General features: G+C 39.7%; 1 protein-coding gene across 1 annotated transcript in view; it reads right to left on the bottom strand.

Moving 5' to 3' along the window:
• RAB18 (RAB18, member RAS oncogene family) overlaps positions 1-13006 on the bottom strand; it is a 31830-nt gene extending 18824 nt beyond the window's left edge. Inside the window, exons 1-2 of the mRNA XM_059909186.1 lie at positions 12731-13006; positions 8350-8405 (exon numbers count right to left, since the gene is read on the bottom strand). Of these exons, the coding sequence (XP_059765169.1) occupies positions 8350-8405; positions 12731-12798 (124 nt within the window). The 5' untranslated portion in view covers positions 12799-13006. The remainder of the gene's footprint in view (positions 1-8349; positions 8406-12730) is intronic.
• Positions 13007-13800: the final 794 nt, after the last annotated feature.

Raw genomic sequence — 13800 nt, 5'->3', positions numbered from 1 at the left:
TAAGTGAAATAAGCAAATTACAAAAGGACAAATATTGTATGAGTCTACTAATACAAGGTATCTAGAACAGGCAAATTCATAGAGACGGAGGGCAGAACAAGTTACCAGGGACTGAGAGGAAATGTGGAGTGGGAGTTATTGCTTAATGGGTGGAGTTCCTGTTTGAGGTTATGAAAAAGTCCTGGAAATGGATAGTACTGATGGTTGCAAAACAATGTGAACATAGTTAGTGCCACTGAATCATACACTTAAAAATGGTTAAAATGGTCAATTTTATCTTATGTATATTTTCACAATAAAAAATAGATAACCGGAGAATCCTATATCTATGAAAGAATTTAAATCTGTGGATAAAACCTTTCCACGAAAAAACTCCAGGCCCCAAATGAATTCTACTGAACATTTAAATAATAATCCATTACAAACAAACTCTTGCAGGAAAATGAAGAGGAATGAATACTTCCTTAGTCAGTCTATGAGTTCTACAGTACCCTGATACCAAAACCAGACAAAGACACTATAATTAAAGAAAACTACAGATTAATATCCCTCATGAACATAGATGAAAATCCTAAACAAAATTTTACCATAAGTCATCCAAATAGGTGTAAAAGAACAGTACAGCACAACCAAGTGATGTTATTTCAGAAATGAAAGGTTGATATAACACGGAGAAAAAAAATCAATGTGGATTTTACTATTTTAAACCAAAAAAGAAACTTCATATGAACATCTCAACAAATGTGGAAAAGGAATTTAACAAAATCCAACATGCATTCCTAATGAAACCTCTCAGCAAACCAGAAATAGAAGGAAACTTCCTCAACCTGATAAACAGCATCTATGAAAAGATACAACTAACAGCACACTCAGTGGTAGAGACTGAATGTTTTCCCCTTAATATCAGGAACAAAAGAAGGATATCAGCTCTCATCACAACACTGCACTGGAGATCTTCAGCCAAGGCAATAAAACAAGAAATAAAAGGCATCCAGATTGGAAAGGAAGAATATAGAAACCCAATGGAATCTATGGGATTAAAAAAGCACCTAGGGCTTCCCTGGTGGCACAGTGGTTGGGAGTCTGCCTGCCAATGCAGGGGACACGGGTTCGAGGCCTGGTCTGGGAGGATCCCGCGTGCCGCGGAGCGACTGGGCCCGTGAGCCACAAATTGCTGAGCCTGCGCGTCTGGAGCCTGTGCTCCGCAGCAAGAGAGGCCGCGATGGTGGGAGGCCCGCGCACCGCAATGAAGAGTGGCCCCCGCTTGCCGCAACTGGAGGAGGCCCTCGCACAGAAACGAAGAACCAACACAGCCAAAAATAAATAAATAAATAAATAAATAAATAAATAAGCCTCTCTTTAAAAAAAAAAAAAAAAGCACCTAGAAAGAATAAGCAAGTTTAGCAAGGTTGGAGAACACTAAATAAACGTTTAAAAAATCAACAGTATTTCTATTTAATAGTAATGAAAAGAAACAATATTTTTAAAAAATTTACTACCATTGTACATAAAAACCTATAAAATACTTAGGGCTAAATCTCACAAAAGATGTGAAAGGTATGTATGTAACCACTCTGAGGCATTTTACCTGCACCTAAAGGTCTCAGGTGTTTTTGCTGCAGCACCTACAGCGCTGTGACCTGCATGGGCAGTGGGAGTGGAAGGGAGGACACGGGAGACCCCAGAAGCCAGGAAATAGGGTCAGGCCTGGGCCTCTGGGGTGGGAGTGCTGAGTCCAGGATGCTGGACCACCAGAGAATTCCTGTGCCCAGGTAATATTAATCGGTGTGTGCTCTCCCGGAGATGTCCAGCTCGACCCCAAGACCCAGCTCTACCCAACTGCCTACAGGCTCCAGTGCTGGAACACCTCAGACCAAACAACTGGAAAGACAGGAACACAGCCCCACCCATCAGCAGATGGCTGTCTAAAGTCATACTGAGCCCACAGCGACCTCTAAACACACCCTCTTGACACGGCCCTGCCCACAGAGGGACAAGACACAGCTCCACCCACCAGTGGGCAGGCACCAGTCCCTCCCACCAGGAAGCCTGCACAAGCCCCATGACCGGCCTCACCCATCAGGGGCAGACACCAAAAGCAAGCAGAGCTACGACCCTGAAGCTTGCAGAAAGGAGACCACACACACAGAACGTCAGACAAAATGAGGCGGCAGAGAAATATGTTTCAAAGGAACAATACAAAAACCCAAAGGACTATTAAATGAAGTGGAGATAGGCAATCTACCTGAAGAAGAATTTAGAGTAACAATAATAAAGATGATCCAAGATCACAGAAAAAGAATGGAGGCACAGACCAAGAAGATATAAGAAATGTTTAACAAAGAGCTAGAAGATTTAAAGAACAAACAGAGATGAACCATACAATAACTGAAATGAAAAATACATTAGGAGGAATCCATAGCAGAAAAATGAGGCAGGAGAACAGATACCATAAAAGCTTTAAGGATCCAAGGAGAACAAGATTAGGAGGACCTAGATCCCCAAGTCTCAGTTTGCAAACAACCTAAAGAGTATTAACAATGAAATGTGCCAAGTGCTCTGCTCCCCCAGAAGACAGAGCTGAGGAGTGAGCACTGGAGGCAAGAAAAGAAGGTGAACAACGTTACAAAGATCCGAGTCTGGGAAACGAAGAGACACCAGGGCTTTCCGTGGAGACTACTTAGAGGGAAAAACGGTTAGGAGGCCTGATGGTCTTACGGTGGCTAGCAGTAGCAAGATAAGAACATCTGCAGAGGAAAGAGGGGTGGAGGAAGGTCTTGTCAGAAGTAGGCTAAATTCTGAGCCTAACCTGACTCTTGCTGATGGACGTGAGGCTGGCAGAGGGGTGGGTGGCTTTACTCCAAATGGAAGGCATTATCCAATAAATAAGAACTAAAACAACCCAAAAAAGCCTGGAAATTAGGAAACACATTCCTAAATCAAAGATTTCAAATATTCAAAGAGGAAAGCAAAACTGAAAATTTAAACTATGCAGAGAGCAATGAAAAACAAACAGCCTATCACAACCTATGGGACACAGTAAAACTTGTTCTTAGAGGACATCTTTATTAAAGAATAAAGACTAAAAAGAAGGGAACTTAATACTCATCTTAAGAAACTAACAAAATAAACCAAAATAAAAGTAGGAAGGAGAAAGAGGGGAAAAAATAAAGCAATTCCTCAAACAATAAAATAGATACATTCCTTAAGGAAAAGACCAAAAAAATGTACAAGTTTAGAAATGAGGGAACATAAACACAGATAATGAAGAGTTTAAACGAATACTACAGGGACTTCCCTCATGGTCCAGTGCTCCCACTGCAGGGGGAACGGGTTCCACCCCTGGTTGGGAACCAAGAACTAAGATCCTGTGTGCTGGCCAAAAAAAAAAAAAAAAAAAGATTCTACATGCAACTAACTTAACAAGTGAGTTGGGATTTTCCTTCCTAGCTGCACTCCTAAGACTGTCCTAAGAAACAGAGAACCCGAAGAGGTTGTAACAGTGAGGAAGAAGCAGGATCAGACTGACTCAGATGAAATATAACCTTCACAGAACAGATAATTTCAGTAGTATTTAAGCAAGTAAGGACAATTTAAAAAGACGGAAAGCTCCTTCATTGTATAAACTAACACAATTTTAATACCAAATTCTGATTTTTTAAAAATACAGAAAAGGAGAGACCATCTTACATACAAAAATAGATGTAAAAATTCTAAATTAGTCAACAGAATCCAGAAATATGTCAAACAAAATGAGTGAAGGCTTATCTAGGAAAGCAAGGACATTTCAGTATAAAAAGGTCTATCAACCATTAGTCAGTGCTGAAAAGGCATATGAAAAAAATCACAACCTTTCCTAATAAAGCCTCTAAGTAGAATGGAAGAAAGAAACAATCTATATATGATCAAGACCATTTGTCATTATTCTAAATAAAGAAATGTCAGAGCCATTTTTATTACTTTAACATGTTTAATTGAATGAAATTATATGAAATAGAATAGTTCTGTTTTACTTTTTGAATTATCTCATATTCCCAAGTATCTTAACAAGTTTATGTTGTGGCATTAAACAAGATGTATAAACTACTTTGCATTTTAATTAAATTATCTTTCTGTTAAGTAAGCCCAAACTATAAGGTAACTTGTGGATGAAACAGATCTGACACCTGCCCTTAGAAGCCAAACAGTCATGGGTATTTCTAAAAACTTACCAAGGGAGTGATAAGAATCACTGATCTAAAGTCAACCACCAACAAGCAAAATTTGTCTAACTTTAGTTGAAATGTATCAACCCTCAAAAAACACTTTCACATATTGTAACAATTGTAAGTCTTAGAGATTAAGAAATAGTTTGTGAGCCTGTCTTAAGCAGAGAGCCAGTTTTAAATTTTCTAATTTCTTTATTTGAAAATTTTTACTTAAAGTGCTCTTTTTTGTATTCAAAGGTTACCTAAAATAGGGTAAATTAAAAAAACAAAAACAAAAAGCATGAAACAAATTTTGCCTATTTAATCATACTATATAAAGTTAATGTAACTACTTTCTATATCCATGCTTAAATTTCAACCAATTGTATCTATGCAGTTGATTAAATACCTCAGGTAAAGACCTAATTAAGCACCATCTTATGGCCTGACCATAGCAAAAAGAGAAATCTAATGCTTATTATTTTCCCCCCAAACATTCCCATGTAACAAACAAAAACCTGGTCAAAATATTCTTACAATTTTGTCTGTGTGTGTTTATTTTTATGTCAGAAACATTACCTCGGATTATATATCATTAAATATTGGTTGTGTTTCATTATGTTTCTTCTTTTAAGACTCAAACAGACTGTAAAATCTCCTTTTCTGATTTCCATATCTATCATTTTCTCACTCTAATTTGTTTTAATATTCTTATTCACTTTGGTAAATTCTACCCACTTTTCCATTCCTAGCTTCTATGTTCTTTATTGTGTTTCCCAGCTTCTACTGTCCCTTGTGATCCTTCCAATCTCACCTTCATTTCAGTGATGGTTTTATTTTCTTATCTTTTCTTTCTTTCCACTCAATCAGCTCACACTGCGTTTTCTCATGTAGTCGCACTATCTCTTCCCCGACCTCTTATATCACTGTTTTGTGCTCTCACTGATAAATATTTCCATTAAGGCTTTTAAATTCATGGCAAAATGTTTGGTCATTATTTTCAATCTTCTTTACAGAAATATTCTTTTCTGGTGAGGATTCTTCAACTGTCCTTTGTTTTTCCATTCCTTTCTTCCTTTTCGATTCTTGAATGGTGGTAGTGGCCTTGAGCTGGATTCTTTTTTACTAAGTCATAGTTGAAAGTGGTGAGGTTTTCCTGGACAAGCTATTTGCAGGAGGTTCATGCAGAAAGCCATAGTGGATCAGTTCTGCACTGGCAAAATTTTGTCTTGATTCGGGGTTTTACATGAGAATCAGTTAGTTTTTTACTTCTCAACATTCGGAGGAGATAGGCAACCTTGAGGTTTTTCAAAGGCATCTCCTCCCCTACAGCTACAGAGACAGACAAAATGCAAAAATGGCTGGTTTGTATGACTCCTTGTTTGGCTTCACCCTCCCAACTGCTTAAGACCAAACCAGATGCCGGGCAACTCCTGCCATTAGCTTAGGAAGCCATTTTGCTTTTACAGACACGGGATACAGGTTTTGCACCTCACAGCGGGCCCCTCAACCTCACGAAGTCTGCAGCCCTGGCATCGCCCACTTTCTCCTGCAGGCGGCCTGTCTGGTCCCCACTGCTCTCGGCAGCCATACCACCTGTTTTGTGGCTTGGCGCTTTAGCCGCCTTCTAGTATAGTGGACTATGGGGTTGGGGTGTTAGTTTCTCCCTCTCTTTGTTATTAGTCAATTGCCAGAAAGCAAAAGAAGAAAATGCCAACTCTATAGTACCATCTTCAAACCCCAAATCCAACAATTACCTTAATAGAGTATTTTATACAAGACAGAAACTTGAGTGTCTCTCTATATTACTGAAAGATAAAGGTGTGCTTTCCTTACTATTACACTGTGAGGTAAATACTAATTTTCATATGGCCATTAACAACTGGGCTAATTATTTTTATTTCAATAACTCATGTATATCGGTTATAACCTAGGGCAGAAAACTATCTGATGCCGAAATGTAAAAGATACTTCTCAAGACCCACGGCCCATTGGGGGAACAAATTATGTATATTCTCATCAGTATGCTACAATCTTAGTATTTGCTTTTAAAGCAAAGCCTTTTTAGTAATAAAGACAACGAATGATCTGTCAATCTGCAAGTCCCCAGTTACATTTGGGTTTGAAATGAAGACAGATAGTTTATAGTATATATAAGATCACTCCCTTAGGAAAATTTTAACTCTAGGCAAGTTTATTTTCCTGCCAGTTATTATTCTTCTACTCCTCGCTTATCCAATACCAGGTATGTTCTGAGCAAAATCAAGTTTTATTAATAACTCATTTTTTAAAGGAGCAAATAATACACCAAAACCAAATTAAATAGATTTTGAATTACTAGTGTTTTAAATGATTCCCTTTTACACACATAACAGTAAATCTGTCAATGTTAACACGTCATACAAAAGCTAAGTAATGCCTGATAGAATTTATTAAACATTTAGAGGCACCGTGAGCTCATACTGATAGAAAGAAACAAAGAAGAACTCTTCTTTACGGAATTCTAAATAAGAAATGTAAATGGAAGGATGGAATTTGAAAAACCACAGCTGGACAACCACCATAGCTGGAATGACAGGATGACAGTTTACAGTGGAGAGACTTGGTGTACATCATCTTAAGGAACCAAGTCCCATCACCAGTAATGGCACAAATATACACCATGCTCTGACAAGCACTTCTGAGGAAATCCTGACCAAAATGCATAACCTGAATCTAACCATGAGGACACACGGACACATGCAATTGAAGGATATTCTTCAATAACTGGCCTGTATGTGCTCTTCAAAAATGTCAAGGCCATGAAAGACAAAGAAAGAGTGAAGAACTGTTCAGATTAAAAGAGACTACGGAAAAATGACAACAAAATTCAATATGTGATGCTGGACTGGATTCTGGACCAGAAGCAACTCTCTTTCTTTGGTATATAAGACATCAGTGGGACAACTGATGAAATCTGTCTGTATACAGGAGAACTGTATCCATGTTCATCTAGAAAATACACACTAAAGTACTTAGAGGTTAAAGACACTGAAGACACTGTCTGCAATTTTCTCTCAAACCATTCGAAAAAAGCAAGAATACTGTGTATGTGTATGTAGAGAGAGAATGATAAAGCATATGTGATAAATGTTAACATTTGGGGAATTTGATTAAGATATACAGGAATTCTTTGAACTATTTTTACAACTTTTCTCTAAGTATGAAATTATTTAACAATAAAAAGGGAAAAAAATCAACCCAGTTAATAGAAACTCTTTATTTTGCCTAATAATAATACAAGGATCATCTTTACTACATTCTACTCATCAGATCATGAAATTTTAGAGCTAGAAGAAAAATGTATTCTCTCACCAAAATTCCTCAACTTACAGAAGACAAGGAAGTGAATGACTTGCTCAAGATGACAACATTCAAGGCAGATCCAAGACTATTATCCTGCTCTGACTCAGCTCTTCCTACTGCTGCAAGCTGTCTCTTGTCCCTTCACATCGTCACCTACTCCCTAAACATGTGACACGAGAATATTTAGCTCTATCTTCTCATATATCCTAATAAGCTGGTGTGGCAAACCACTTTCAGGCAATCTAAATTTCATTTTTAAAAGGCATTTATGTATTACTGCTTCTAATAGTCTTTAATAACTAATATCAATAAATATGCTGCCAGAATACATGCCAGATACTGTACTGAATATACAAAATGTACTGTACTAAATGTACTGTACTAAAAATACAAAATTAACACACTCTACTGCTGGGTGATACTGCTAGGTCCATTATGACAGAGACCAAGTCTGCATTACTGAACATTATAACCCACCTCTTAGGACAGTGCCTGGCATGCAATAAACATTCAAATGACTGTAGGCTGCTAAATAACAGACAACCCATAGCACAGGAATGTGTATACAGATAATCGTAATATCCGCAGTGTTAACAAAGTACCATGAGACAACAGAAAAGGACTTTTTTTGCTTGGTGAGATCTACAAAGATTCAGAAATTTAATGACTACCAAAGTTAAGACTTGAAAGACAAATAAGATTTTGACAGACATGGAAGCAATGGGGTGGTGAGAGGATGGGTAGGGGGAGTTAGATGAAACAGTCTGAAGCAAGAAAATATTTGGTATTTCTACTAAATTTTTAAACATAGGCTTACCTATTGTTGCTGCAAGTTCTGGATCAAAAGTATCATCTGTGAACCTCAAGAGCAGGCTAAAAGAGACGTTAAAGAGACAGATTAGTAATTTGGCTTTTCTTTCTAATCACTTGATAAATCTTCCTGATTGTTGTATTTTGTCACCAGTTAGATGCAGATAAGAATAGCTGATGTAGTCTGCTCCCAGAAATACAGCCTCAGTGCAGGTATATACAGAGGAATTAAATTATTGGAACGGCGATTAAAGAATCCCAAAAACAAAGCAGTTTACTAGAAAATAGGTTCCCCATGCTCCCCTGCTCAATTCCCCAAGTGTGAAAACGACTGTGTTTTTTGTTTTTTTTATAACTGTATTGGTATGTCCTTCTGAGAAAATGGTATTAGCAAACATGTGACACTTTAACTGACATGGACAAAAAGGGGAAAAGTAAGTCTTTTGGAATGCAACAAATTAATTTTTAAAAAAATCTAATGCATAATTCACTCTGAATTCAGGTAAAAACAGAAAGGTGTGAAGTCTAGCATTTTGAAACAAGTAGTAAGACTATTATTACCTAAGTGGAAAGAGAGATAATAAAAAGTAAAGGCAGAAAGGTCACATGATGGCCAGAGCAGGTAGCCTCTGGCAAACGCTGGGTAGCGTGTATGAAATCAAGGAGGCAACATGGAGCTACCAAAAGCTTTCACCGAAAGGAATGGCAGGAACTGCTCTTTATCTTGAAAACTTAATGCCAGCAAAAAAATACAAGAAAAACAACAGAAGACAACTGCCATGATTATAGTAAGAGATCATGAAGGACTAACCTAGGAAATGGTAAAGAAACTAGAAAGGAAGGCATGAAATGAAAAGATACCATAAGAGTACTCCAAGATTTTGTCTCCCAGAATTATTTTGTTTAACATAAGGCAGAAGTGTCAGTTATTAGAAGCTCTTCAAAAATAAAACCTAAGCTTTTGTTAAAGCCCTAGATTTATAAAATTAATCAATTGCCCCTCACATGATCTCCTAAGTAGGACGAGACCATTCTATTGACCTATTTGCATTAATAAAATCAAGGCAATAGCTATCTCATGTCTGAATTGCAGGAAAAAAATGTATGAATATTTCTATAGATTATAATTATTGCTGCTAAAGATTTTTTTTTTTTTTGTCCACAGTGTTGCAAAACGTAATGGCCTCTTGGTAGTTCCCAAACCCAGTGTCATTATATTCTATTTGAAGGATTAACTCTTCCTTTCCTGGTTTTGCTTTTTGTTGATCATAAAACCAGCACCACAAAAGCAAAGTAAAAAGAATCATATTGTAGATTTTTCTACTTAACATTGAACACTCTTGACTATAACTAATTTTACTTACCTCCAACATGAATTAGATGACATCACTAATAAGAATCTTAAAACACTACTCATAAGAATTTTCTTCTCTCCCCAACATTAAACTTCAAATCAATAAAAGTGAAGATTTCACTAAAAATTTCAGTTACTCACAATTTAAGAATAGAAAGGTTGTGTATCTATACTCAGTCACCAAAGAAAATATTATTACAAAAACGTAGAGCCTTGTTGAGTAGTAATAATGATAACACCATAATAACATAAATAATAACAATGGTATTGGCTATTATTTATTAAACATCGACAACGTGGCAGACACTAAGCCAGGGGTTTTTCTTGGCTTGTCATTAATGGTATTTTGTCAGGAAAGACAAGGGTGTAAAGCAACAAATTTTAACACAGGCTTCGAGTATAAGGCAGCGGATCTTAGCCAGGGGTAACCTATTAGCTCGAAATGTATTCTAAATTCTATGTGTACATTTCTCTAGGCAGGGAGTCTATTTCTCTATTAGATTTTGACAGGAACCCACAATCTGAAAGTGATTAAGAGCCACTGCTCTAAAGGATGTATGTTTAAGCCTTCATATTTTCAAAGTTAAAGGAGCAAAATACTCTCCATGCAGAGCTATAGATGGAAGGAGACCACCATTCCACTTGGAGAAGACCAAATCTGTAATTAATCAGTGCGATTATAACTAACATGCATTTCTCAATTTACAAATGAAATTGGTCAAAAAGGATGGGATATAAGGGGCACAGGAGGGACAGCAACTTAAATAACAGAAGGCCTCCATAATCCGTCCCAGTTTCTGAAACACCTTGCTACTTCTTCACTTCACTATGGCTAGCCACGGAATCAAAGACTATTACACATTTAACATGTGATAGGGCCTGAGAGATTTCTACCCAACCTCACTTTTCGAACAAAGAAATGAAGGCCTGGAGTGTCTGAGTGACAAAGGTCACACAAGAGGCAGCACCAGTTTCATCATTCTCATCTCCTGGCTCCTCTCACACATGCTCATTACACTCCAAGTACGAAATAAACGGGAGAAATAACCTACTAGTTTGAATTAGTTAAGATATCCTTTGTTGTGCAATGATATCTCAACAACACAAGTGATGTATCACTTCCACTAACTCTAGATTTATAAAGAAATAGAAATCACTGGTTAGAACAACCCTGTAAGATTATATCCATGACAAGTGTTTTTGTACTTACCTTAAAAAGCATAGGCTTCTAAAGAGTCATTTATTCTCCTCTTATCCAGAAAGTGTTCAAAGTTTTTTCCATAGCATATGACATACACCAAAAATGTATATATAGCCAGAAAAATAAGCCAACTTTCTCGTTAAATGCAATCCTTTCTTGAAAGAGGTAAAGGTGTTAAAATTTTGCAGTGAGTAGTTGATAATTCACCACTAACTACTGAGAAAAAGTCTGGAGCATATTAGATCCAAATAAATTTGTTTGAGGGGAGGGAACCAAGGGAACCAGTAAATCCACTTAACAGATTTTACTCTAGAGGAAGAACTTCAATTATGTGAACACTGCACTGCAGTTAGCCTTCAAGTAATCACCCATCTAATACATTTAGAAAAGGTGCCAATCAACCATGTTTGGGGCTGAACCACATGAAATGACATTCAACCATTCCTAACTTCAAAATCAGCAATTTCATACGTCTTCACCTAAATGAGGGTCACAACTCAGGAAGAAAATGGTCACAAGGCCAAGGAATTCCTATTAAGACAATGTTTATATATTACCTAGCTTTTTAACCCTCAAATACAATAGATGGTGATCATGAAAATGATTTTATTCAGCCCTTTAAGTAACACACACACACACAAATCACACTATCTTTTTAGCCCATAGTGTTTCATTAATTTATTCCTTCTTAGGTACAAATCCCTCACTCTAACATGCAGAGTACATTAAATGAGAGAAACTATGAAAATGTACTGTCATGCTTTAAAAACACAAAGTTTCAGAATATATTTACAGAGTAAGGTTTCAAATACTCAAGTACTTTAAAAAAATAAGACTTCACGAAGTAATGTGAAAGATAAGTTTATCAGGAGGTATAGCTAAAATATGAAATTGCCTGCAGCTCCTGGAATGTGGATATTATTGGAAGATCAAAGCAGCGTAGAATACAAGAAGCTCGTAATCATATGGCGAGGACACCTTCACTGGAGAACTTTGTCCCAGGATGTGGATGAAATCACAGCCCTCTTGCAATACGCCTCAGGCTCCACGTCTTCCCTTATACTCAACTCTAACTACTGTCAACGTTGTTTCCCCCCAAGAAAGCGTCAAGAAAGAAGAGAGACATGCTAATGTGTTCTTTCACCGCTACATGATGCGGCACAATGACAAGTAACAATCACACTTGATTTTCAAAAGCGGCCCACAGCCTAAGCTCTACCGCCTTAGACTAAAGTGAATTATTTAAGCAATCAGAAGACTGAAGAGTTCTTTCACAACGGACTCATTTTCAAAAACAGAAAAAAGAAAAAAAAGCGGCTGCGGGGTGCACCATAATAGGCCAGGAACGCGACCTACGGCGTCGCGAAACTTGCCGTGCAGAGCTTGACGTGTTCCGAGGCCGGCCGGCCGAAACCCAGCGGTGGAGCTACACCTCTCAACTCGCGGGGTGCGGGCAGCCTGGCCCCGGGGCCCAGAGGCCTCGCCCTCGGCCGGACTCGGGCCCAAGCCCGCCCGCCGCGCCCTAGGCTCCTCTACAGCAAACCGCCGGCCGGGCGGCGGCCCCGGAACTGTTTTCCTCTGAGTGCGACAGGAGGCGAAGCGATCCAGGGAGCCGGGCCTGGCAGAGGCCGTGGACCAGGCGGCGGGGCCGCGGGGCGGCGGGGCGGCGGGGCCGCGCAGCGGGGAGGCCCGGAGGCCGCGAGCGGAGGCCGCCCCAGCCCGGGCCGCGCCCGGCCGCCGCCGTTTACCGTTCCCGCCGCGGCCCAGGGCACAGCGGCCACCGAGGCGGAAAGGGCCCCGACACCCTCGTCACGGCCCGCAGAGCCGCCTCACCTGGACTTGCCCACGCCGCTCTCGCCGATGATGAGGATCTTCAGGGTGGTCAGCACGTCCTCGTCCATCCTGACCCTGCTCCGCTCCGCTCACAGCTGGCCGCCCCGCTCCGCCTCTCAGCCCTTCCCCAGGGGGAGCTGCCGTGCATGCGCCCCGCCCCGCCCCGCCGGGGCCACCTTCCTTTCACACCGGGTGTTTAGGTTGCAGGAGCCCCGCACGCCCGGGTTCCGCCTGGAGGTAGCTCTGCGTCGGCGCAAACCCAAGTCCCAGGCGTCCTTCCGGAGAGGGCAACCCCTCCCTTGCGCAAGCGCAGAGGGAGAGCGCCGGGTGTGTTTTCACCCGGTTCGCAGGCCCTTCCCCTTCTCCAACCCTCACTTAACCGTCCTTCCTTGGTGCACGTACTCGGAAGAGGACTGAGTCAGGGGAGTATGGTGCTCTTTGATTTCAATAGCTGCTCAAAACAGCTGCATTGCAGTGGCAAGAGTCTTCTGCGCGAAGGCAGATTATCTTAATTTTAGGTCCCAGCCACCGTATAACCGCTTTGCATTACCTAGACTTCTGAGCCTTTTCCCCTCAGTCGGCACAAGTATACTTCTTCGAACAAGACCGGCGTCTTAGAATTGTTATGAGGATTAAATGAGTTAATTTCTGATGGCACTTTGTAAACTCAAGCGCTCTATAAAAGGTGTGATTTGGTATTATTAACTTCCTGGCTGTTTGACAAATACCCTTCACACCTCACTTCATATTCAAAGAGAGATGTAAACCTCAGGTAGATCAGGTGCATACAAACCTCTGGTGGTGCTACTCAAACCAACTGTTACTCATAAGAGCTGCTACACCACAACTGCAGGGATTGTATGTACATGCTTTTTCTTCTTGGCAAGCTATAAATCTTAGTGAGGGCGCCAAACCTCATGTATAGTAACTAACAAAGTGCCTGGTACATGGCAGACACTAAATAAACATTAGCCTCCCATCTTCTCTTCTTTTACCTGCAGCTAATGCCAGATACAATAGATATTTAATTAAAGAATACATGTTAATAAAATTTAGAATAAATTAAGGAA

The sequence above is a fragment of the Balaenoptera ricei genome, chromosome 2 (assembly GCF_028023285.1).
Source record: "Balaenoptera ricei isolate mBalRic1 chromosome 2, mBalRic1.hap2, whole genome shotgun sequence".
NCBI classification, from domain to species: Eukaryota; Metazoa; Chordata; class Mammalia; order Artiodactyla; family Balaenopteridae; genus Balaenoptera; species Balaenoptera ricei.
The sequence above is the reverse complement of the archived record's forward strand: the minus strand, read 5'-3'. Positions and strand labels throughout refer to the sequence as shown.